A 26,438-nucleotide genomic window follows, 5' to 3' on the forward strand; every position below is an offset into this window, starting at 1 on the left:
GTTATAATTAATTAATTGTAGCCGATAGTTGTTGTTCAATAAACCAATTAACGATCTCTATGGCGTCTTCAGTTACGAAACATGTTACAATATATATATATATATATACACGTTACTGTTAAAATCTTAAATCCAACAGACTTCTACAGGACACCCTGTTTTTCACTCCTTTAATATATAGCAGAATCAACATGTTGTGTGATGGCATAAAGACATCTAATCTATATACACAACAGGATGCATAACATAAAAATATATTATTTTATTTGTTATGATATTATTTTCATGACTGTACCTTTTAAGAACAGAACGTTATGTCTAATGGTTACATATAACAGGATATAGAAGGCTAAGGCAGTGTTCATGATGACACCAACTGAAGCAATATTTGATATCTTTACCTCGAATTCAACTTCTTTTATAATACTGTTTATTCTTCCTTTTAGGGTTCCTGTCTGTAATGGTAGGTATGATCTCTTGTAGCGTGCTGCATTGTTTGTTCCAAAGATTTTTCCATCTAACTTCACTTGTCCTTGAACTTTCAAATCCAGTCTGTAAGGAAACAAATAACAGTGCCATGTAATTGTAACTGATTGACAGCCTAGATTTATCAGCTTCTGCCATCAACTGTTGCAAGTCATCAAATAATGGTTCAGAAAATTTTTAACGCATTATGCTATTGAAACCACAGGATCTACTGAAATTATGTCAAAAGATAATAGTCCTGCAGGCCTTAGATGATTGAGATCTCTGAGGTCCATAATTTTCAATTTCCAAACATACAGACAGAAGAATGAAACTGAAAGGATTGGACTGGCATTGTAAAACATATCCATTACACAGTATTAAAAGGTGAGAGTAAATATAATGCACATGAGAGAAAAAAAACAGAAGAATAATGTGAAAAAAATTGCTATTTTATGCCTGCAGCTGTACTATTTGTTCAGTGTGCAGGGTGTAAGATAAACTATAAAGGCACGGATTAGTTACAGTGGAAATTTATTTATAGATTCCTCATTAGAATATTGTGATGTGTCGCGCTATCTGGACCCCTGCCCCCGGGAGCGGTGACGCGCCGAGCACAGCCGAAGTAAGTCAAGTCCCAGCACGCTGGTTGCTATGCAACGTGGGTAAACAGTGGTTGCGAGAGACAACTCCCGACAGTGTTGCTAGCAACACGGCACCAGACAACAGTGGTGCCTATTACGTGGCTGTTTTCTGTGTTGTCCGGAACGGGGCTAAATAAGGAGCAGCAAAGACTATTCAAGTCAGTTCTCAGTATTCAAGTTCTCGAGCTACGAGTTACGAGTTGGCCAGTGAAGAGTACGCAGTCTAGTATTTGTGATACTGCAGAGAGCAGTAATTGTGGATCTGTAAATTGTGTGATTGTAAGAGCAAATGTGGAATAAAATTCGCTATATCCAGTACAGCGTGAAGTTATTTGTCGCGTTATACACCCAAGACACGTGACAACATAGTTATATTCCTTATTTAAAATTTCATGGCCTTCATTTCAGTTGTACACAATAAGTAAATATGGTGCTTAGCAAGATGTCTGCTCTTGGTCACTATAAATTATATAGAACATACATTACCTAGTAGCAGGATGTGATCCCAGTATTTCCAAGTTGTAATGTTTCACATGCCCCTGTGAATTATTTTGCACTTTCCCAGACAAGGATAGCTTTTTGTTGATGTCCGTTGAGTATTCCAGGTCAGCCATCACATCTACCAGATCCTTTTCATCAGCAGAATACTGGCCATTAAGTGTCACATCCTGAGAAGCACAGTTAAATTTTATGTAATATTTTTGTAGAAATTATGTAATTTTTAGTATAAATTGCTGTCTTGAATATTTTTGTGGCTTTTATTATTCCCTTCAGCTGAATATAAAGTCATGACATAAATTTAAGAAACAAATACTTCCTCTCAATTCATCATTGGTAATCACCCTACAATATCCTACCTGACATCAGATAACCCCTGCAATTGACACATGTCATAAACTATTTGAAGGAAAAGTAGTAAATATTTTGAAACTTATCTGTGCAGAAATCCTAGTAATGAGAAACATTAAAGAAATGTAACTTGTTACATTATGAATGTTTGATTTGTATTTGTAACAACTGTGCCAAAATAAAATAATGAAGTCACTATATCTCAGTAGGTAATTAGTGAATGGAAGAAATTTAATAACAATGAATTCTTTGAACTATACTCCTCTATCAATATTGTGCTTAACTAATTAAGAACAAAGCCGTGAGTGAATATGGGAGAGCGGATGTACACATTACGTTTGCTTGACCTTGACACTAGTTGGAGATGAGTGGTCAGCTTTATGGTCTGGCCACTTTACCCCCAAGGAAAGCCAAGTACCTGGATAGGAGGTTGGGTGGACCCCAGAGCTAGGTTGGATGATGCATTTTGATTTATGGGGAAATGAAATAAAGAAAGAAAGAAAGAAGGAAAGATAATTGGTCATAAGTGTGTAAATTTATAATGCATTTAATTCAGTTAATTTGGGTAATTTGAATGAAATTGTATTAATTTTAAGTTTTTATAGTGATGTTCTTTTTAAATTATGTTTATCAATTATAATTGTAATAAGTTTTTTATTCTATTATCTATGTTAATTGACTAATGTATGTGATTTTAATTATATAACTTATGTAATTTATTATATGTATCTGGACACATCTATTATCAAAGGGACTATTTCCACATCCTAGGTTTTTTACCTGTATGGATATATGGACAATAAAGGAAATGAATGAATGAGAAAATTCTTGACCCTACAGAAACTCAAACTCCAACCTCTTGGTCATCCAGCTCGTAGCTAGTTGTTATATAGACTACACTATCCTGGCTTATTCAGTATTGTTGGGACAGTCATGTAAAGGTGACGATGGACTGGATATTAGGCTCAAGCGGAGGAAACAACAAAAATATGCATAAAGTGAGGTAATTTTTTTCCTGAAGTGGTTACCTAGTCCCTCAAATTCTGAAATCTATTCAAATAATATTTAAAAATTCAGTTCATAGTTCACAGAAAACATACTGTACTCCATTACAAAGACCAGAAAGTTATTTCTATACTTACTTACTTACTTACTTACTCATGGAGCTGAGCCCTCCTGGAGGAGCCACCAATTCTGCAGCTACTCAAGAATTTCCCAGCATTTTATGGAACCCGAAGGTTCACTACCGTGTTCACAAGAGCCCTATATTTCTATACAGGGAAATAATCACTATTTATTTTAAGAATCATATAACCCCCCCCAAAATATTTTGTGGGTAAAATGCAGGGCCTTTTAATGTTAAAGCAAGTGGTAAACACACTTACCTCCTTCATTTAAAGTGCCAAGAGACCAGGATATAGATGGGAGGATAATATTGAAACTGATATGTAGGAAACAGGCTGCAGAAATTTGAAATTTATTGGACTGAACTGGCTCCAGGTAGTGTCCCCTGCCAGTTTAGCAGTGTTAAAACTTTGGTGTTTAGTACCAATAAGCAGGTGAGTTAAAATGGCTATGAAACTTTTCTCTTGATTTTTTTAAATGTTTTGTTATTTGTAGAAAGAAAGATAGCATTATTTGTTCAAGGAATTATCCAGTACTTTGCCATGATGAACCTCAGTCAAGATAGACTGTTCACCAGCTGAAATTTACACTGAATAATTTTTAATAGGAAGCAGGATTGATATCATGCATTTGGTGATATATAAATGTTATAACATTTGTGCCTTGCTTACCCTTATGAAAGATGGATGTTTGATGCTAACAACAGCATGATGCTTGCTGGGGTATATGCTCAATCTCTTCCAGTCAAAGGATGCACCAACTGTTTTCTTCCTAGCTTGCTTGTCCCAAATAAATGTGATTTCTGAGGAAAGTGAGTTATTTGACCTCTGATAATAACCAAAGGTGGTGAAATTTCTCTTTGGATATGCAAAATTCAACTCCATATGTTCTTCTTCTTTATCATTCTGAAAAAAATTCCAGGTTTAAACATAAATAATCACTAGGGCCGTGCCATAGTTCAAGCAGTTAGTCGCTGGCTTCCCATCGCGGTGACCCGGGTTCGATCCCGGGTATGGTCAAGTGGGATTTGTGGTGGGAAAAGTGGTGCTCGGGCAGGTTTCTTCCAAGTACTTCAGTTTCCCCTGCCAATCTTCATTCCACCAATTGCTCCACAATCACCATCACCTATCATCTGGGGCTGGTACAATAGGCCAGAAGTGGCTGCAGTACAAGGGACTTAGTCCCACCCCACTAGCAAATAAAAAAAAATACTCACTAAACTCAATTCACATTTCATCTTTATTATCACAAACTAATATCTGTTGTCAGTTACAAATATTTGGTGAATGTTTTGGAAAACAGTTTTAGTGACAGTTTCAGCATTATATTGTTTTCCCAGGTTAATGATGTGAATAGAAATTTCTATGCCACATTGGTATCTCTTATTGCATTATTAACAAAACTTGATTATTTACTCTGAAAAATAAATTTACATATGTAAATTAAACAGCCATTTCCTTTCAAATTTAAGCAAAGGATATGTATAATGCATATCTTTATGATACATTGACACTTAACACATAACTGACAGATCAGACCTAGGTAATTGCTGGTCCATCAAAATCAGCCCCTAAATTGAAAACTTCATTTCCTCAATTATTTGGGGGGGGGGGAAACAGCTACAGAGATGCATGCATAAGTTCATTAGTCATTCAGTTATACATTAAACAAAATATGAGAGTTGGTATAATTTAAGCCATGCCATGGCTCAGGCAGTTAGTCATCAGCTTTCTACTGTGGGGGCCTGGGTCTGATTCCATGGCAGGTATTGCATGATTTGTGGCAAAGAAAGTAGCTTGAGGAAGGTTTTCTCTGAGGACTTCAGTTTCCCCTGCCAGTTCTCATTCCACCAAACATTCCGTACTTATAAATCATTCGGGACTGGTACAGTAGGCCAATACACCAAGTGTAGTAAGTCCCAAACCACCCCACAAAATAATAATAATAACAGTATAACTTACTGTGGTTTTGTTGACTATAGTGAGATCATAACTTGCCCAGGATTGTGGATCCAGGTGTATAACAGTCTTCTGTTTGAATTCATGGTCCAAGAAATCGTAGTCTGTCTTGAGTCTAACAGTTCTATTTGTATGAATTGCTGAAATATGGTACATATTTCATTAGTACTGTTTAGCACATTCAAGGAATGCCAAAAAGTATGGTGCAGAAACCAAGTTATTAAGTAGCAGATATTATTATTATTTGGAGGGGGTGGGTTTCCCCATGCACTGCGACCATTTGTTGATCTATTGTGCATCCCCCTTTAATTATTCTAACTAGTCGCCATGCCCTTCCAGTACTGGTGCTTGCTATCAGCCCCGTTCTGCCAGTGAGGTTGGCCCTATCTGGTAGTGGTCCCCGATACTTCCCCATCTACTGGAGGAATTGGAAACTACTTGCCTGGGAAACTTTACCTAATTTTGCTCAGAGGTCTCCTAGAGACATGAGGATCTTTTACGTGCCGTAAATCTACGACATGGGACATACGGCTTAAAGTCCCTCCCGGAGGACTTGTTCCCTGAATTTTTCCGCCCTTAAAAATTCCACGACCTCCGTCGGGTTTGAACCCGTGTACCTTGAGTCATGAGGTGGGAACGTTACCCCTAGACTACGGAGGCCGCTCTTATGTGTGCATAGGATGCCTACTAATTATAGAGTATAGAACATTCAAACTGTAACTTTGATATTTTGTAATATGTTCTACAGAGCCTGGGCATCAGAGAGTATCTCTGTTATATATTTATTTGGGCCATGCCATAGTTCAAGTGGTTAGTCGCTGGCTTCCCACCGTGGTGGCCCGGGTTCGACCCCGGGTCTGGTCAAGTGGAATTTGTGGTGGTCAAAGTGGCACTGGGGCAGGTTTTCTCTGAGTATTTCGGTTTCCCCTGCCAATCTTCATTCCACAAATTGCTCCACAATCACTGTCACCTATCATCTGGGTCTGGTACAATAGACCAGAAGTGGCCGCAGTACAAGGGACTTAGTCCCACCCCAATAGCAATAAAAAAAAATATTTATTTAAATTATAACCCCCAGAACTTTTCTTTCAGGATACTTTAAAAAGAGAAACATTTATATCCTCACATTCATATTTCATACTAATCTCTTCTATAGGCAGTGGGCATGATGGGTAACAATAAAAGGCTAGAGAAATGTATAAAAGAAGAATAAGTAAGGCTACAGTTTTGCAGACTGTTGCTAGTAAATATCAATACCTGTCAGCGTAATTTCTTGTCCAGTGAGTGTTGAATGAACCAGTATTTCACCAGTCAAGTGGAATTCACTTTTATTATACAGCTTGAAAATCTCAGCTTTCTTCAAGTCCTGAGGAATACAAATGATGTGCAAAGGTGTAGATATGTTTTCCATTTAAAAATATTTGCCCATACATAGGAAAACCCCATTTAATGTTTCTCAGAGGAGAGGTGGATATGAACATTAGCTGAGGAAAATCTTAAATGGTGGAAATTTAGAATTAAGATTACTGGCTTGCAACCATTGAAACTGAATGTTAGATGAGGGAGAATCTCACAATGAGAAACAATAAATGGAAGTTCCACTTTATTATGAAACAATGTGTATATTATAATCATGGTGATTTCATGACAAGGGCTTCAATTTCTCGATGTTAACTTCAACATTATATTATTCCCACAGTATTGAAGCCAGTGTTTAAAAGATCAATATCTACAAAAATCATTGTAGAGGGTCATAATCTACTGTTTATATTCAGTCAAATCATCTTGAATTTGAATATTAATTTTCAGGAATCCACATTTTTCTAGGTTATACATACCCATACACATCCTTAATCTCATGAACCTCTGTTGACAGATTTCCCAATATTCTTCTTCAGCAGCATTTTAACTCAGTGCAATGTTAATATACTTTATAAGATTTTTATCTTTAACATAATTTTATTTACTTCTCCATTTAATTATTGATTTTGAACAACTATTTCACTTTCTATGCTGCCATCTTAAAACGTATATATTTTGTTGTTAACTACTCTTAAGCCAGTTCCTCTCTGAATGCCTTAAAAGTAGCACATGTTCCTTTAATGTACATTACATTGTGGGGTTTTATGTCTTTGTTGTTCGTCATTACTACGATGACAACCCACTTCTTCGGAACAGTTCGTTGGTCCTGAAAAGGACCGTGGTTGCTGAGATGATTGACCGGTGAAGTGTGGCGCGCACCGGTAGGGAGAGGGGTTAGTTGCGGTGATTTGACTGGCCACAGTGCGGCCGTTGCTGGAGGTTGCTTGATCGCCGTGCGGCAGGTGAGTTGAAGTTGCGTGGTCATGCAGTGGGGTCGCAGGAGTGATGAGGCAGTGGCTACGCCAGATGCCCAGTGGGTCGGACAGGGACACGACCACCAGCGAGTCCAGGCAAGGTGCCCCAGTGCATTGGGTGTGAGAGCCAGAGGGCCGAGGCAGTCATGCCTGGCACAGCCTGCCGATGCCTCCAAAGACCGAGTGCTGGCAATGAAGCCTGCTGGCTGATGTTGCTTGAGTGAAGTCTGATCGAGGTCTGCTTGTCGACTGATGCTGCCGGTTCACGGCTGCTCCTTTTTATACTGCTCAGTGGGCGGAGCGAAACTTGAAATTGAGGAGGAAGAATTTGCAGGGCGCTGATTGGCTAGCACGCGTGATGATGTAGATGCGGGGCTAGCAGCGAGCGCAGTATAAATGCGAACGTTTGGAGCAATTTGATTGGTTAGCGCACGTGATGGTGAAAAGAGATGTGAAGAGTGTGCGTTGCAGAAAATGCGTGATAATGTGGGATGTTCCCACAACATAATGCTGTGACTGATTCACTCACAGTCAATAAAATCCCTGTTCTTTTATGAAACAAGAAGGTTCATTTCTACATACACAACAGCTCACCACTGAACCCTAACCTCAACTAGAATTCAGTCCACACCCTCATACCAATACAGTCTATTTCTTCAAGATACATTCTGATATTATAATCATTAACACCCGGGTATCTCAAGTGATCTTTTAACTATAATTCTGTATATATTTCATACATTGCCCTCCCAGACATCTCATCCTTCTTCATTTGATTACAATATGATGAACAGTAAAAATCATGAAGGTAAATATTATATAATTTTCTCCAATACTGTTTATCAGCTATGAATATTCCCTGCAGCACTTCAATTTCAAACACCTTAAACTGTAAGCCATAAATTTTCACTTTATATTTAGGAAGACGACAATTTAAATCATAATTCGTACTTACAGTTGTTGGTAAATTCAAGCCATCTGATCCTCCACTATACTGAAACTGATGGATATACAGAATACCCAGTGGAGTGTACGCATTATCAATTTCCATATTTATCACATCTTTATCAAATCCTGCAGATGAGTGTGATGTACAATTATAACGGCCTTCTAAAAACTTCCTGTTGTTGTACTCAATGAAAGAGTAACCTGTTGTATGAAGTGGTCCTTCCTGTTGAAAAGAACACAATCCAGAGATACTGGAAGTTGCCATGGTGGTGATTACAAAGATTATAGTCTTATGGAATGTGCTGGACTAGAAGGCACCACATCCCAAAAGAGAGTTATCTTCAACATTAACTTTATTCATACAAAAATGATGAATTCTGTCTATAGATGGTGCTGTTGTTAAAAGATTGAGAGAGACAAACTTTTTTCTCAAATGTGTGTTGATGTTATATATCAATTTTTGGTTACTAAGAAGGTTAAAGTTTCAAAATGTAACACTATGTAGTCTTGCCTTGTATCCATATACGAGGTTTCCTGTGTGTCTTGTTTGTAGTGGTATTTCAACACGAACAGAACCATTTATGCGAGTGTTGTAAGTTTTACTTTCATAAGTATACTTGGAATCAAACAGTGCAGTGTTGTTTGGCCAGAAGGCTTCTAAAAATCGTTGATGATGTAACCTGAAACACAGAATATATGACCTCTCAGTCTAAAGCTATATGATACTGCAGACAAAAATTAGACTCTTAACTATTCAATACACAATTTTATACAAATTTTAAAAGTGGAACAAAAAAGAATATGTCTGTCTGCTACAACTGCAATTACTCTGATTCTTAAGGGATACATAATGCATTCAAATGTTACAAAGAGATGGTTTCTAATCTCTTAATCAGCCTTCTCTATAAATTTATAAGTTTCACACCAACCATAATTCTAATAATTTTCTTTTGTAAACTAAGATATCTTTTGCTGCTACAAGAAAATTATTCCATACTTCAGTTTAGAGTGAAAATAGGCTAGATGGTTTGATGCATCAGTGTTGCTGATATATAACATAAATACAAGTACAAAAAGGGCTCTACTTAACTCAAGAAACAACTGATTGATGTGATTTTTCCAGTTTAAATAATAATCAACTGGAAAAAAACTAATTTTGTATGTACTCTCTTTTCTACATATTTTTTGTTATATTAAATACTTAATGGATATTGTAAAGAATTATTTGTTGTAAATCTTATTATATTTGTTATACCTAGATTCAGGGCCAGTTTGTTACCAGTAACCCATTAATATATATATATATATATATATAAGAGAGAGAGAGGTCTGTTTAATATACCTTTAAAATTTTTATTATAAATTATGACACTAGTATGATAAGCAAATATTACGGGTTTTGATAAGGTATTTATCAGCAGGGGAAGGTCATTTATGTAGATTATTACAAGCAAAAGTGCTAGGATTGACAACTGGGGAACTCAGTGTGTTTGGAATATATTGTGACATGATGGCTGAAAACCACAATAGGTTAACAAATATATGAGACCATTGCTAGGCAACGGCACGGTAAACACGTTTCAACAGAAATGAATAAACATGCAAAAATAAACAAATCCTTGAAAGCGGTGTGAGCTGACAGTCAGTCAGAGGTCAGAGTCAGTGGTTGGCAGAGTCTTAATTGCTAGCAGCCATTACCTAGCAATGAGCTGTGATGATAACAGAAAAACAAAAAAGAAACAGATTTTACACATCCTGTAGTTTTAGTGATCTACAGGATGTAAAATAGTAAGACTGTTAAAGATATTTGTAGTTACGAGTTATAAGCGTTCAATAAATCCAATTATCAATCAAAATCCTGTGTCTAGTCACTAACATGTGATGACATATATATGTATATATTGTCACGACACACTTGTTATCTTGTAGGAATACTGCCTTTAAAAAACAAAAGCCTAGTTAATACAGCTAGTCATGGGTGAAACCTGTACTCACACATGTGTTGTAGCTTTGAAGATGAGTCCAACATATGACAATGTGGAAAATGGTGTGGTTGTGTTGATCTTGCCATGCATGTTGGCAAAACTATTATAATCTATGTTACCTCCAGTGATGAAATGGCTTTCAGGACAAAACAGTGCACCCCTGCAAAGCAACGATGTCAGTTGAAAAATAAATAAAGGAAAGATTTGGTAAATGTTATTCTATGTTCCACAACTTATAATAAAAGTATATACATATATGATTATCTAAATGTGAGGGGTTAATTTCAATTACAAATATTTAACAAAATCACTATTAAAAATGGGGGCATGAAGTAGCATAGTTGGTTCAAACACTATGCAACAAGATGGAAGGTAATGGGTTCGATTTCCAATGGGGTATTTGGATTTTTCAATTGACCTAATCCTTCCAGCAACGTTATGGCCCTGGGGGTTACTCAGCCTCTAAGAGAAAATGGTACCAGAAATCTTGCTGGGGGTAAAGGGCGGCCAGAGCATAAGGCTGATACCCTCACCGCCTCACCTTGATGTCTCACAACCCTATGGGCCTCTGCGGCATTTTACAAGGATAGCTTTTTTTATTAAAAAAATGTATTCATATCTGCGATCAGGGAACTATATTGTCAACATTAAAATGAATAAAAGGAATTGGATATTTCTACAAACAGCACAGACATCAAACATAAGCAAATAAATACAGAGCAGTAGGAGTTTTTTGGAATTTCATAAGAGTACGTGTATGTGTTGTTAATCTTCTGATTATGGGTCACATTACAGCCTTTTAAATTTTGTAATTATATTCTGGACTTTGTTATTTTCAGTAGTCACTGATAATTCTGTGATCTACATATATCAGTCTATAATCTCAGCACATGATCAGCCCTAAGTTTCAGTAGAGTGGAGAACGATTGCTTTTCATAGTTATTCTGGTTATGACTGTCAGGAAAACATCCAAACTTCTTTGCTGGGAAAGGAAACCTGTCCACCCAATCCACACTTTACTGAAAATCTGTTACATGACACAGTTTCTTGAATATCTGCACAAATATTGGCAGCTCAGGATTATACTGTGGATTGAGTTGGTGTATGTATTATTTAGCCTAAAGAAAAATAAAGCCTCCATATAACTTCCAGCTACATTCTGAAATACTATAATGAAATGGTGCATACATATATGAGTGAGAGCATGATGATTTCAAAGAAGGTATCCAGCTTTCTGGGTGGGGGAGATGATGTTCTTAGAACTTATATTTAAGCAATTCAAGACTATTTTTACTGATAACTCAAGAGCATTCCGACAGGCCAACAATTTTTTTTCTGTATAGGAAATTTTGTTCAAAGTATTAATATTTGGTACAGGTGCTTCTTCTGTTTTCAGTTAACACACATTACTATTACTATATAAGTGCAAGTGTTACAGAATTGGAGGCTTTCATACAAAAAATGTGAAAATCAGAAAGAATGATGTAACTCTTCATGCACAAAATGCGTTGTGTTGAGATATTTATAAAAATAAATGTGAATATCTAAGATCTGACATTTTCATGGTTGTAAAGGATTGCTTTGTGGTCTCTGGTTTATGATAATGAGTAGCCTGTAGGTTAATATCAGTGTTTCCTGTAGATCGAGGTAATATTTCTCTGAAATATAGGGACCCATCTGTCAGACTGTATGCTGTCATAACCTGGAAAATCACATATAAAAAAATGCATATGCATATTTCGCACAGTTTTACTTTCTTTTTTTCCTCTGTGCATGATTGTGGATATTTTATATATTGCTATTCTGATGTGAGACTTCAGGTATTGATAAGAATTCTTACATTGTAAAGTTTAGTCACAATTCTGAAACAGATGCGAGGGTATTTTGCAAAACAAACGTCTGCATGGAATTTTATAAGTATGATAAGACTATGTGTGAAGAACATATCTTCTACTTTTAACCAGTTCATTGTTGTACTGTGAAATATATTCAAATACATCTCACTGGACATGTGTGCATGAACAAAAAGCATAAAAATAATAACTCAGATGGCACACTAACATACAGTACTCACTTACTAACCATCATTGTAAAAGCAGATGAAACTTACTTTATTTTGTGATAAACCTCATCCATATCATAAAACATTTTTGCTACCAAAGTAGATTCATTATATTTTGGTGTGTTCAAAATGTAGGTCAGATCAATTAATTTTCCTCCACGGTTCACTTTTATGATATTAGAAATTGATTTATAGTTGATGTTTCCCCATTTAAAAGTCAGATTTCCATCAATTTTATCTGACATTGCATTGAACTGTAAAGAAAACATTAAGTTATTTAAAAAAAAAGTAACTTTATATAATATACGTAACCTCCTCTTATCATTGTATTATTATAACTCAATGTTTTTTTTATATTTCTATAGTATAGAAATTAAACTGTTTAGAGGAGATTTAATATGAGATTCTGATCTGCTGGTTCATGAACAGAACATGTGAGCATACAGCACTACACCATTGCAGCAAGGGCAAGTAAACTGAACATCATATTGACTTGACAGGAGAAATTCATACTGTAACTGTGAACCATTTTCCTCTAAAATACTGGTAGAGGAATGTGACTATATTATACACAGCATCTAACATATAGAAGCAGATACGTGACTCTGTGTGAGGGATCAGTGCAACAAAAACTGTTTCTCATACCATCATCACACAGTCTATGCTACTGCATCAAAGATACTATGCATAAGACATAAACGCAAGGACGTAAATAAAAAACCTGTTACATGGAAAGAAACACCTATACCATCCAATCAACATCTGTTTGTGGCTTCAAAACTTTTGAAGGTCATCATATATGACATAAATATTCAGTAAGTTTGGCCACTTCTGTAATAGAGGGTGCTTATTCTCATAGCCGTGGGTCCCGTATCGTAGATTTACGGCACGTAAAAGATCCTCATGTCTCTAGGAGACCTCTGAGCAAAATTAGGCAACAATTTCCTGCCCAAGTAGTTTCCAATGCCTCTGGTAGATGGGGGAAATATCAGGTACCGACGGCCGACCTCGTTGCCTGGACGGGGCTGATAGCAAGTACCAGTAGGGTATGGCGACAGTAGAAATTAAAGGGGGATGCACAATGGACCAATAACTGGTCTAAGTGCATGGGGAAACCCACCCCTTCTAATAATAATTCAATTCAATTCAATTCAATTCAATTCAATTCAATTCTTTATTATTTATGTGCTGAGCCAACAGCCGTAAGGCCAATTATAGACTCAGCACAGTGTATGATAGAAGTAGTTACATACATAATAATAATAATAATAAATTTTATCTCATTGTGAGAGCCTAAAATAGATGTATGAGCTGGGAAGTATTATTGCCATTCAGGTATTTTGGTCTTAGAGCTTCATTTATACACCACATGTGGTTAGAATTACTCAAAATTCTCTTGTATTAAAAGTCAATAAAGAATCTAAGATGTAATACTTAACTATTTTTTGTACTTTATTGGTTATAAAATGTTTTATTTTCCTCCCCAAACTCTAATTATATCTTACTCATAGAACATACAATACTATGAATTCAAAATGGAACCGACATTACAAGAAAACACTGTGGGCACATATACCTAGAAAATAACCAATGTTAATTTCATTGTATAAGTAGTGCAGATGGAGAGACTGATTTTTAAATTACTAGATAACTGCAGAGTCTAGGGTTTCACAGTGGTTCAGTTTTGCTGTTAATTCTGTTCTCAGGCCTTTGTAACCTGTGGATGCAGGCATTGTTGCCAGTGTTTTGGAGATACCTGCTACCTCCATTCTCAGTGTCGAAATGAGTAGAATAAATTTTCATTTATATGCAGGTGGGTTCGACAGACTCATGGGGAGAAGGATGGAACCTTCTACCCATTTCCTTGTCTAGTATCCCTAATTAGCTTGACCCAGGCACCAACCATAACCTTCTTCCTGTTGGCCTGTTGGACCAAACCCTATACACAGATGAACATTCACTCACCCTATCCAGTTTTGATTTCCTACACAGAGGCAGTAGGTACCTATGAAATATCAGCAGTACTACCCACATCTGCTCAGTGAAATGACTCAAAAGCAGCATCAGCATTACTAGATGTTAACAAATTTCAAAATCCTAATGTTTTTAATATGGATTCTTCTTCTATATTGATAAATGATGTTTGCCTGCAGATTTAAACATATGTCATCCAGATTATAATACTTGTAATTATAACATGAGGAACTACACAGATTTTTTTCAGTCTCTGTACCAGACAGTATTAAGAATATTGTGACATGTCTAACCATTGCTGGGCAATGGGAGGTGGAACGAGTTACCCCAAAGCCAGACCCTTGATAAACGGTTGACTGCCAAGTTACGCAACAGAAAGGATAGCGGTGTTTCTCTGTGCCGTGCCTAGCCGAGCTGAAGTGCGCTGGTTGCTATGCAGCAATAAACAACTCTCGGCAGTGTTCCTGAGCAACGCCTGTAAACACGGTGTTTACACAACAGTGAAGCAAGGTGGGTTTTCTGCTGTCTGACTGAAGGTTTATAAGGGAGACTGGAATGCGTAAGCAGTGAGTTGAAATGTAGCAACTGCTGAAGCCAGTTAGTATTCAGAGCAACTGGCGGCAGTTGAAGTCTAGCAGTTGCCGAGCTCAATTGTAGCTAGTCAATTGTGAACGTGATTAGAAGAGTTTACGTATGATAATTTGTGATAACTGAGAAGTCAGCCAGTGAAGACTAATGAAGATAGAGTGAACAGATTAGTGTGTAGGGTTTGAAATATGTCCAAACCCATGACAGTGTTATAATAAATTGTAGTTACGACTTGTAGGTTGTTAAATAAACCAATTAAAAATCTGAACGGTGTCTTCAGTGGCAGAACACGTTACAATATTATTTACTCAGAATATTCTTGATTTCTGTTCCTAAAAAGTTAAACAACCATGGCCTAAAGGTTTCAATTTTAATGTACAAGCAGCAGGTAACTACTCTCTACACTCACCTCTCCAAATGTTGCATACAATTTCTTTGAATGAAACGTGGAATATTTGAGAACTTCTTGCACATACTTGTAATCCTTCGTGTACTGTAATTTGCTAAAAATTGTATGAATTTCATTCTGTGGTGGAGGTAGTTTCAGGTTCAGAGTTGCTGTAACATTACTTGCAGTTGGAATTGCAAGACTCACATTCGTGCCAAATCTATATATGAAACAAAATATGTTAAAAGTATTTTCTGCCAGAGCAAGAAATCAATATAAGTGTACTCATCTTATGTATTATATTCTAAGTGATGTAACTAAGTTCCCAAGTTGATTCTGCATGATATTTCATAAAGATGTTCAGAATAATTTAACGTAACCACTGCAGTTGTACATGTGCTGTAACTTATATGGATGGAAGAGTAATAATTGTAACACGGATCACAAAGAGAACATGGAACGTGCATAAGGAGGAGAGGCAATGCAACATCTTAGTGAATAACAGAACAATTTACGTGATATGATGTGCAGTTAATATTTTCTCATTCAAAAGTTTCACTTACTTCTTGAGATTTCACGAACTTCCTAAGTTTTAAAAATACCAAATATTTAGAAGAAGAAGCATAGGCCTATTAGTTTTTAGCATACATACATACAATATAATTTAAAATATCTCTTTCTGCTTAATGTTTATTTATTCAAATTTTTATAGTAAGAGTTAAATAGTCATAACGATATATTATTGTATAACTATCTCTATTCACTTGAGGTATGAAAATAACTGTACATGTCACATAATACAATTTCAAGGGACACTGCTTAAAATGTTTGGGGAAAACCAAAACAAGTGTTACTATGTAGCAAAATGGATGAAAATAAAATACAATATAATACAAATAAAAAAGATCCTGAAAGCATCTTTGAAACTTGTTTACTACCACAAACCAATTTCTAGACAACAAAATACTCACTGCCAGGTGTTTCTGTTAACATTAATATCCATCCCAACAGAAAACTGTTTAAACGCTTTCTTTGGATTTCTATAATACACCTCTGAAATGAGGTATCGTGACATATTCCTTGTTTCATATGATCCAATTATTTTGGCTGCCATGTTTTCCATAAAAATCCATGTCCATTCTGTGTCAAACTTCCCTTTAGCTTGTGTGATATCAAATACAGCATTCACTATACCAGTCTTAGCAGTTATCCTGAAGTGATAATTAAGACCAGTTAGTTTCATTTAAAAGAAATATGCATGTAAATAAATAACATAATGGAAAATAAACATGGAAATAAATCTCATCTTATGTCGAAACCTTGCATTCTTACAAATCCAATTAACTCTTTCAGAAAATGTAACAATACGAGATCCACTTAGGTAATGACTTTCCTGAACTTTTAAAATACTGAGCATAATAATGAGCTCAATATTCTTGTAGACTATATTCACAGTAACCAAAAGTCAGATAAGAATGTTTGGTAGTCTTTCAGCAAAAACTTCCACAGAGATCTGGTGTGGCCAAATAGACTCATCTTATTTATTCAGTACATTGAAAAGTTCAATATGAAAGTAAAAACTTGCTCAGCAAGCAGTGAAGCAATGACCCAAACAAGGATCTTTAAGTAAGCAATATTATTGGCAGAGGACATTAGTATATATTGTCTTTCATACAATGCAATAGAAGTTAAATCATGAGATTTGGAGGCTATACAATCCTCCTGCAATGAGACAATAAGGATTATTCAAGAACAGTATTTCCTCAAAATATACAAAGGATGAGTGATAATGCGAAGATTTTTAAACACACACTGAAAAGTTTCCTCACAACAAATGCTTTTTATTCAACAGATGAATATATTTCTGCTAAGCATGTACTCGTATAACATTTAATAACTATATTCCTTGTAATTTTGTTTATGAATGACAATGTAAATTATGGTTATTTGGTGAGTTTGGTTGTGTGTGGTTGTTTGCTGTTGACACGATTGTACTTCTAATATCAAGTCTTATTTTGATGAGTTCAATATCCAGTCCAATTCGGACAACAGATTAGTGAATTTATGAATTATGTATGTATGTAAGGCGTGGGGCAAGGACCTACTGAATAATTATACCCAGACAGATGTTGGTATCTGGGGTATCAGCCACAGTTGGGTAATGATTTTATTGCAATGAAATCAGGATACAAATTAAAAAAGTAGTTTTCAGTAAATTGTAATAATAACTTGATATTTATAAAGAAGTCAACAATATATCTGATTCTAAAGCGGATGCTTTCAATCAGTGCAACAACATATGTAATAATATTTTTTAACTTGTATATAAAAAACANAGTGGAGGAATTGTTTTGAAAGAGACTGTGGACCTGTCGTCTTGACAGATTACTGATGATGATGATGATATAAAAAACAAGAAATTGAATTATGTGAAAATATACAAAATTGGTTTCAATTACAATAGTAGATAAAAATTTATCAGTTTTCCTCCAATAGAAATGAGAAAAGACACAATTTTGTATGCCTTTTGAGCATTTAAATATTTCTGGAATTTTTAAAGATTATGTTCCATGAATATGTCTTACTTACAAGTAATGACCTCTAACCATTAGCCTCTCATATCCTTGCACAGACGTGTCTGCGTATGCTTCCAGACTCACATTTCCATTACTCTGTTTCAAAAAGCTCCCACTTACAGCAAGTGAACTGTATGTGGGATGAGAACCCTCAGCCTTCAAACAAAAGAGAAGAACAAACTAGTATAAGTAAATCATCAGAAGAGAAGATAACAAGTGGTCACTGGAACAGAAAAAACAACATTATATGTTGTTAATTTTATCTGCCCTGTTTGAGTACTGTTCCATTAAAATTCTTGATCAAATTTTAATATTTGAAATTCTGTGAAGTTACCTTAAAATTGTATTGTAATGTCTGCAGAAAAAAGGCAAACATTCTACTAAAATTCCATACTGATTTCTATGGACATCTGTTAGTTCTGTCATGGATTTTATTTACTCTTGAAAAAGTTAAACAATTCTGATATTTCTCATTCTTATTTTAATTTGTGAGCACATACATACATACCAGCTGTTATGATCAGGAAATATAAAGCATAAAACAAATTATATCATGTCAATATGAAATTAAAATTATCATAAAATAAGTTAATCTGTGTTTTCAACTTGCATTATGCTATAAAGCAATTCTGTACAGTTTCACTTCATATGTACCCATGTTCTTATAAACGTAACTTCAGCAAATGTTAAAACAAAATGCCTTTATATTTACTGCTCAGAGAGAAGATTTGAAAAACATAAAATGAACCTAATATTCAATTCTGAACAGGTCTTTTGAACTGTAAGGACAAACAAATTGACATGAATTTTACCTTCATATTAATTTTCCAGTTATTTGGTTGCACATCAAATTTACCCTCTACAGCAAGCCTGTTTCTCCCATTTGTAAATGCAGAAGTGATTTCAAACCTATGCTCTATTTCTTGGATGTGCAAAAATACACTAATTTCATTTCCACTTTTATGAGGTGTAACAATTTTCACATTTACCTGTAAAGAGATTATACACATACATATTAAAAAGAGTAAAATATGTAAAATATGCCATAACCTGTTGATATGACCCTGAATAGACAGAAAGAAAGAAAATATCACCTACATATTTCATTAGAGTGCAGTAGAAAATTGTCTGGTACTTGCATAGATTAGACCAAACACGTTGAAGTGACACAGTGACAACGTTTAATTTTTTGTAACTACACAAATTAGCATACCATTCGGAAAAGTTAAGGTTTTTTAAGATTGAGTAAACCTAAGACTAGAAATGGATTTTATTTGTGTACAGATGTGTCCCAATTCTGGGAACTGTAATAATGGAAAGGGGCCGCCACATGTCATACTTCTCTCTATCTCTCTCCTTGTTATGTTATAATAATGATTATTATGAAACATACCCAGAAAAATGATTGCCAAAATGAATGAACTGAAGAATTAACTGGTGTATTTAAAAACAAACATTGAATCAGCAACCGATTTTTCAGCAGTTCTATAGGATGTTTCATGACTTTATGTCAGTACTACTGGAGCTTAATCCTGTGGCCATTCCCGGTCAGAAATGTCATAATGGGCATGGACTGAATTGTCAGTGGTTACACAGCCCTGGATACTTGAAGTTCAAGGATAATTTACACATAAGTAAGCTGGTTTCTATTTTGCATAATTATGTCTCTGCCCTATTGCATATGGACAACTAAAACTAAATTAGTCTTTCTACATAGACTCTACAGTTTCATCATGTGTATATCAGTACTGTCATGGCGTCCAAGTCACTATGATCTCAGTGCACTATTTTTCACTGCACTGTCCTAAGTAACATTTATACAAGGCATACAAAGTTTTCTGTCAGTGCAGGCTTATGCAGCAGGATACAGCTTCCAAGAATTTCTCCATTGTTGAGTGATATATTAAGTGGGCTGTTGCCTAGAGATGGCCTGGCTAATGCTGACACAAGAGTGTGTTTGTTGCCATGGAAATGAGTTCACTGGCTTTTGACTTTTCTTGTTAAACTGTTTAAGTTTCAAGCTGTCATGTCACAATATGAATGGAAAGCAAACAGAAGCAGATAACAACTTCACTAAATTTTAAATGTTCAAAGATATCTAAATGAATACAGTTCTTGGTAGGGTTATATATATAATAAAAAAGAAATTAGAATGAATATCAAAGTTTAAGATAACCACTTCTAACATATACTATAAAATGAATTATGCAATGTAAGAACATGCTCATGAAAACAACTTAGTATATGTAAATTATTCTTTAAGTTCATACAGGCATACCAATATCTCCATAATTATCCCATCTGGGAATAATCCCAGGAACAAACTCCTGAAGTACTTATGTAAACTAATACACACCTAACCTATACAGCACTTGTCACTGAACACAGGAGAATTACTAATATAAAAAGCAGCAGAAAAATTAATATTCAATACAGGAAAATACCTAGCAGCAAAATACTGAAACTTGTTCTGTTATTTTGTAATGAAAGCATACAAGGTAATTTTCTTATGCAGTTAGTTATCTATGACATTGTTAGATCTTTTTGATTCCGTTTCAAAGAGTCTAGCAACTGTTTTCAGAAAATTATTTTAAGTTTTAGGGAAAGATAATGAGGATTTAATTTACTCCCCTTCTTGGCTTTCACAAACTGCACAAAATTCATGCCTTTGAAACAATGTTCTATTTACCTTGTAAAATCAGTTCATGAACATACTGCCACATTATTTTACATGAAACTATTGCAAAATGCCATTACCATTATTGGAACTTGAGGCGTTGCTTTGACACTACCATTTACATCATGTGATTTTCCTCCAGACTGAAGTACTGCTTGCAATGTTTTCTCCCCTGCACCAGTGGAGGTCAGTGTTCCATTCAGCTGTGCTTTACTATAATAAAAAAACTAACTTCAGTCAACTGATTATAACACTATGATTCATTGCACACTGTATTTATAATCTTTCAGAATAGATGAAGAACAGTCATCTTTCCTCATTCCTGAGATTACATATTGATGGAAAGATATTAAAATATGACAATTCTTCCTGAGATTTTTGGGTGTAGGCTCGAATTTTAGTTTGGTGAGCAGAAGTTGGCTTAATATTTCAAGTCCTGTAAATAGTATGTAGAACAATGTATGGATTACTATGTATAAAACTGTGGTACAATTATAACAGTCTTATGTTTGTAATTTTTCACTTATAATGAAAATGATAAAAAAGCTATATCATGTTTATTTCAGAGCTACTAAATCACATGTTTACTCATGCTGGGAACATTGCAATTAAAATTTCCATATGACTCCTTTCCTGATTATTCAATGTGGAGTTTGGTCCAAGCTTGTGAATTTATATATTTAGACACAGTTACAAAGCAAAGAGGTGTAGCCTTTAAAACTAGACAAAGTGTCATACATACAATGGATTTGGGATGACTCTTACTGGCAAACCGTTCACATAAAGGTAAATTATATTATTAAAATGATTAAGAAGTTATTATATATGTGCTTCTGCNTTGTGGATATGTTGTAATATCTTAATGACGTTGTCCTCTGGATTAATTTTATTGTAACTAGGCCTTTGACGTGTTCTATATCTGGTGGCGCCATCGCCAAATGTAGATCTGATGAACAAAATAAATTGAATTGAATTGAATTGAATAAAACTGTGGTACAATTATAACAGTCTTATGTTTGTAATTTTTCACTTATTGATAAAAAAGCTATATCATGTTTATTTCAGAGCTACTAAATCACATGTTTACTCATGCTGGGAACATTGCAATTAAAATTTCCATATGACTCCTTTCCTGATTATTCAATGTGGAGTTTGGTCCAAGCTTGTGAATTTATATATTTAGACACAGTTACAAAGCAAAGAGGTGTAGCCTTTAACTCTTCAGTGCCGGCCTCTGTGCACTGCACCGTCATATTTAAATTCACAGCCGGACGGCCTCTGTGCATTGCACCGCCCGTGCCGCGCTATTTTAATATTATNAAGTTATTATATATGTGCTTCTGCGTAGTTGCTCTCTCAATTACTATACTAATACAGTACAGCAACTACAGGGGTAAATGGTGAGACAGAACTGGGAAACTTCACATTCTGAGATAATTTGGAAGACATATCAAAAATGCAGTTCTTCTGTCAGTACAAAGCATAAGCTATATCTCTTTTTCATTTTGCATTATGATTTTTCTGAAGTTAGAAAAGAACTTAAGTACAAACTGGATTTACTTTCATATACATTTTAGTAATGGTGTATCAAGCAGTAGGAACAACAGTATGCTGACAGAACATAGTATGTTTATTCACCTGCTGGGACACTTAACATATTTAACATTTACCGCTTCAATCGCAATACATATTATCGCTTCTCCTATTTGTTGTTTACAACAAAGATAAATTCAAATTAAATTCTGATGTCTATAACATGAATAATAGACAAAAATATAACTTCCACCTACCCTCATCAACTTTATCAGTATATCAAAAAGGAGTCTACTTTACTGGCATAAAAGTGTTCAACAATCTGCCACNACTGGGAAACTTCACATTCTGAGATAATTTGGAAGACATATCAAAAATGCAGTTCTTCTGTCAGTACAAAGCATAAGCTATATCTCTTTTTCATTTTGCATTATGATTTTTCTGAAGTTAGAAAAGAACTTAAGTACAAACTGGATTTACTTTCATATACATTTTAGTAATGGTGTATCAAGCAGTAGGAACAACAGTATGCTGACAGAACATAGTATGTTTATTCACCTGCTGGGACACTTAGCATATTTAACACCAAATCTATCAAGTGAGTTATTATACAAACCTGAAGCCTTCAATGGGTAAATCCATATCAACTGTAAGAACATTTCCTTCCAGTAGCAAATAAACCTTCATATGTTGACCTGGTGCATATGACAGTTGAAAATCAAAAGATGCAGTTGAATCAGTCGGGTTCTGTGTAAATATCACTGATCCCTCAATAGCAGAGAGCTTATCATAAGGTGTTTCTAGCTTTCCTTCCAACTTGATGAAAGTATCCCCTTCAATATGCCAGGAACCTTCAAACTTAAACTATAAAATATAAGTACAGAATATCAATTTTAAAATACTGACACCAATGTGTATATAAAAGTATGGGAGAAAAACTAGTAATATTAAGAGAAGAATATATTCATAAAATGATTGCTAAGAGTTATTAATGAGATCGTTTTGTACTTTGGTCTGAAATATTTTTTTAGAAGTGTAAACTTTAAGACAGGTACACCAACAATTTTCCTAGAAATTCATATGGTAGAATTAGATGGGATAGGTGTGGCACTCAACCAGCAGCTGATTGTACATTTTAATACAGAAGTGGGATCCAGAATGATAAATTATGGAGAGTAAGAGAGAGCTAAGAGTACTGTACTGTAAGTACTATGAAGTTGTACATATTACTATGAGTTCACCGGTGTGATACTGTTCTGAATGTTCATCCCCCACCAAAGCATAAAACTGAAAATATGGAGGTCAGATTCTGTGAGGAACTAGGTGTATTTGATAAATTTCCTAAGTAGCACATGCCAATTTTTAGGAGATTTTAATGCCAAAACTGACAGAGAAAACATTTTCAAACCAACTATTGGGAATGAGAGTTTACACGAAATTGTGAGTAGTATTAAAAATTGAACTAGAGCAGTAAACTTTGTCACTTCCAAAAATCTATTTGTCGAGAATAAAATGTTCCTGTCTCACAACTTTCATAAATTTACTTTGACACACATTCAGATTGGCTACATTCTTATACATAAGAGACTGCAGACAAGTAGACTTGATGTAAGATTTGAGGCTTCCACGGCGGTGACTATGAAGAAAGTAGTCTTCTGGGATTTGGCACCGTGTATATGTGGTGTTAACCGACGTTTTGGAGGAACGTATCGCCTCCATCTTCAGGGTAGAAGAAAAAGTATAAGAAATCTGCAAGTGACAAGACCATGAGACCGTCTGCTTTTACCGTTCTCACGGTCTTGTCGCTTGCAGATTTCTTATACTTTTTCTTCTACCCTGAAGATGGAGGCGATACGTTCCTCCAAAACGTCGGTTAACACCACATATACACGGTGCCAAATCCCAGAAGACTACTTTCTTCAAGTAGACTTGATGTCTGATCTATCAGAGGAACAGACTGTGATAGTGATCACTCTCTGATGGTTATAAATGTTAGGAAGAGACTGACAGTAAGTAATGAAGCAACACAAAAACTTTACACAGTGAGATTCAATCTTAAGAAAATTAATGAGGTACAAAGTAAAGAACAGTGTCAAGTTAAAATCTGAAAAATGTTAGCAGCTTTGGAGAACTCAGATGATGATGATGATGATGATATCCATAGAGCTTTGGAAACTATCAGAAACAATATCAAAATTTCAACCAAAGAGGGTCTAGGTTATTATGGATTGAAATTATATGAAGATGATCGTGATGGTACTACTAGGTTTTCCTAGAAAAGCAAGTGTGACACAGTAGGTACACTAATATTAGAATTTAATATTCCAAACACAAGAAAGGCAGTCATGAATAGCCTCTATTATACTCTCATTCTTTGGACCAGAATTTTACTTTTATTCAAAAACTGCTGACAGGGCATTCTGTTACATGACATCTGGAAATGAGCCCCATGCTTGAAAACAAGTTCTCAGCAGATTAAGAGGAATGTTAAAACGAATCTTAAGGAACGCTATTCTGAGGCTATGTACTAAATTGCATAGCTCATGATAGGGTCAAAAATTTGACTGCTGTGTCAAAAGGGTTGAACTGTCAGGTTCCATTCAGAAAGACAGACATTTTGCTCTCTCCATGCCGATACCTAAAATAGAATAGAGGGTGTCGCGTGGTCTGTGCAAAGAATTCCCATTGTTGTTAATTTCGGTTTTTAGACCGGAGCCACTACTTTTCCATTCAAGTAGCTCCTAATTTATCATCACAAGTCTGAATGGACCACTTTTCAGACCCACCACTTCTCAGAAAATCTGCTAGCGCCGGGATTCGAACCCGGACCTCTGGATCTGTAGCCAGGAACTCTGGCCACTAGACCACAGATATAGACTGTACACATTTTTATATATAATTTCTCAGAATTCTAACCTTCATATATCTATACTCAATGATTCCCCAATTAAAGTTAACAGATCAAAAGTAGTTTATGTTATTAACTGCAGAGAAATTTACCTTGACAAAAATATGCCCTATTATTGCACAAGCCGTCAGGATGACTAAGTGAACAGTGCCTATGCTGCTCCTACTGCAAGAGATTTGGATCAGACTTGGCCTAAAAGTTGGAATAAAAGTGATCTTGCTAACTAAGCCTGAAAAGATTTTACTTATATAAACTTCACCACTAGCATAAAAATTAATCTCATTCTATTCACTGGAATGGGAAAAGGAATGAGGGGAGTCAAAATTGTCAAGGATGGAGAGTTGGGATGAAGTGATCACAGTGATATATGAAGAGAAATAGATGTTTATGGAATAACTCTTTTTTGATAATTGAACCAGATACTTACATTTTTCAGCGCAGTATTTAATCTATCAAGCTCAAATTCTATTTTCTTGTCCTCAGTAGAGAAATCCTTTTTTGCGGATATTCGAAAAGCTGATATGTTGTAAACAGGTGAGACCATGCTGAGACCCACAGATGCATCTATGTAGCCATCCTTGAGCTAAAAGTGAGGAGTACACTTCATTCATACTCACATTTATTTTACACTATTTACTAACTTATTTTTGGATTCACTACATAGCATATATCCGAGCATCTAGGAGAGCCCTTTTCCAGAATAATGTGTTAAACAAGGCAAGTAGATTATATAATAAATTGCCAGAAAGAATAAGAATTTTAGAAAATTTCAGAGGCTTTAAAAAGGAGGTAAAATCATTGTTGATCTCAAATACCTTTTATTCGGTCAATGAGTTTTTAAACTACAACCTTTATTAAAAATCGTCAAATTATGTTGGTGTTAAATCTTTCATCCACCTTTCCTGACAGTAATATATTTTTTTAAATGACACAATTCTCATTGTGATGGATTATAATCATGTGATTGATTGTATTTATGAAATCTACTGTATTTGCGTGATGTGATTTGTCTTGTTTTCATTGACTATTTCTGTATCCGTTGGTGTTCCAGCTATATGAGGATCCATGGAAATAAAATTAATAATAATAATTGTAAATATATTATCAGTTGTACAACAATGGAATCCTAGAGTACCACAATGCACGTGTTGCTTGTGTTCAACAAGCAATTAGATAAAACATGTTTAAATATGTACACGTGTATGAACTAAAGCACCAATGTACCAGACTCATCTGTCATCCTCCCTATTATTTCGGGTTGGCACAATACTACCCAGTGCTTGAGTGCCAAAGGATTGAGGAATCACTGGGATTGGATGACACAATTATACGAAGGCTATTTGTAAAGTAACCTCCGTTTATTTTTGGAAACTAATGTCAGAGAGGGGGATAACATACATTAAGGTTTTACACAACAAAGTT

At 35.2% G+C, this 26,438-nt stretch overlaps 1 protein-coding gene across 1 annotated transcript in view; it reads right to left on the reverse strand.

The window, feature by feature from the left end:
- The window catches only part of LOC111867057, an 80,230-nt gene that overhangs the window by 33,352 nt on the left and 20,440 nt on the right, over positions 1-26,438 (reverse strand). Inside the window, exons 18-33 of the mRNA XM_023856528.2 lie at positions 25,444-25,599; positions 22,725-22,972; positions 20,656-20,788; positions 18,711-18,887; positions 17,912-18,054; positions 16,294-16,533; positions 15,344-15,542; positions 12,421-12,626; positions 10,321-10,470; positions 8,837-9,005; positions 8,333-8,548; positions 6,299-6,407; positions 5,045-5,181; positions 3,755-3,988; positions 1,596-1,777; positions 402-552 (exon numbers count right to left, since the gene is read on the reverse strand). Coding sequence (XP_023712296.1) covers positions 402-552; positions 1,596-1,777; positions 3,755-3,988; positions 5,045-5,181; positions 6,299-6,407; positions 8,333-8,548; positions 8,837-9,005; positions 10,321-10,470; positions 12,421-12,626; positions 15,344-15,542; positions 16,294-16,533; positions 17,912-18,054; positions 18,711-18,887; positions 20,656-20,788; positions 22,725-22,972; positions 25,444-25,599 — 2,850 coding nt within the window. The remainder of the gene's footprint in view (positions 1-401; positions 553-1,595; positions 1,778-3,754; positions 3,989-5,044; positions 5,182-6,298; positions 6,408-8,332; positions 8,549-8,836; positions 9,006-10,320; positions 10,471-12,420; positions 12,627-15,343; positions 15,543-16,293; positions 16,534-17,911; positions 18,055-18,710; positions 18,888-20,655; positions 20,789-22,724; positions 22,973-25,443; positions 25,600-26,438) is intronic.

This window comes from Cryptotermes secundus, unplaced genomic scaffold (genome assembly GCF_002891405.2).
Source record: "Cryptotermes secundus unplaced genomic scaffold, Csec_1.0 scaffold176, whole genome shotgun sequence".
Lineage (NCBI taxonomy): Eukaryota > Metazoa > Arthropoda > Insecta > Blattodea > Kalotermitidae > Cryptotermes > Cryptotermes secundus.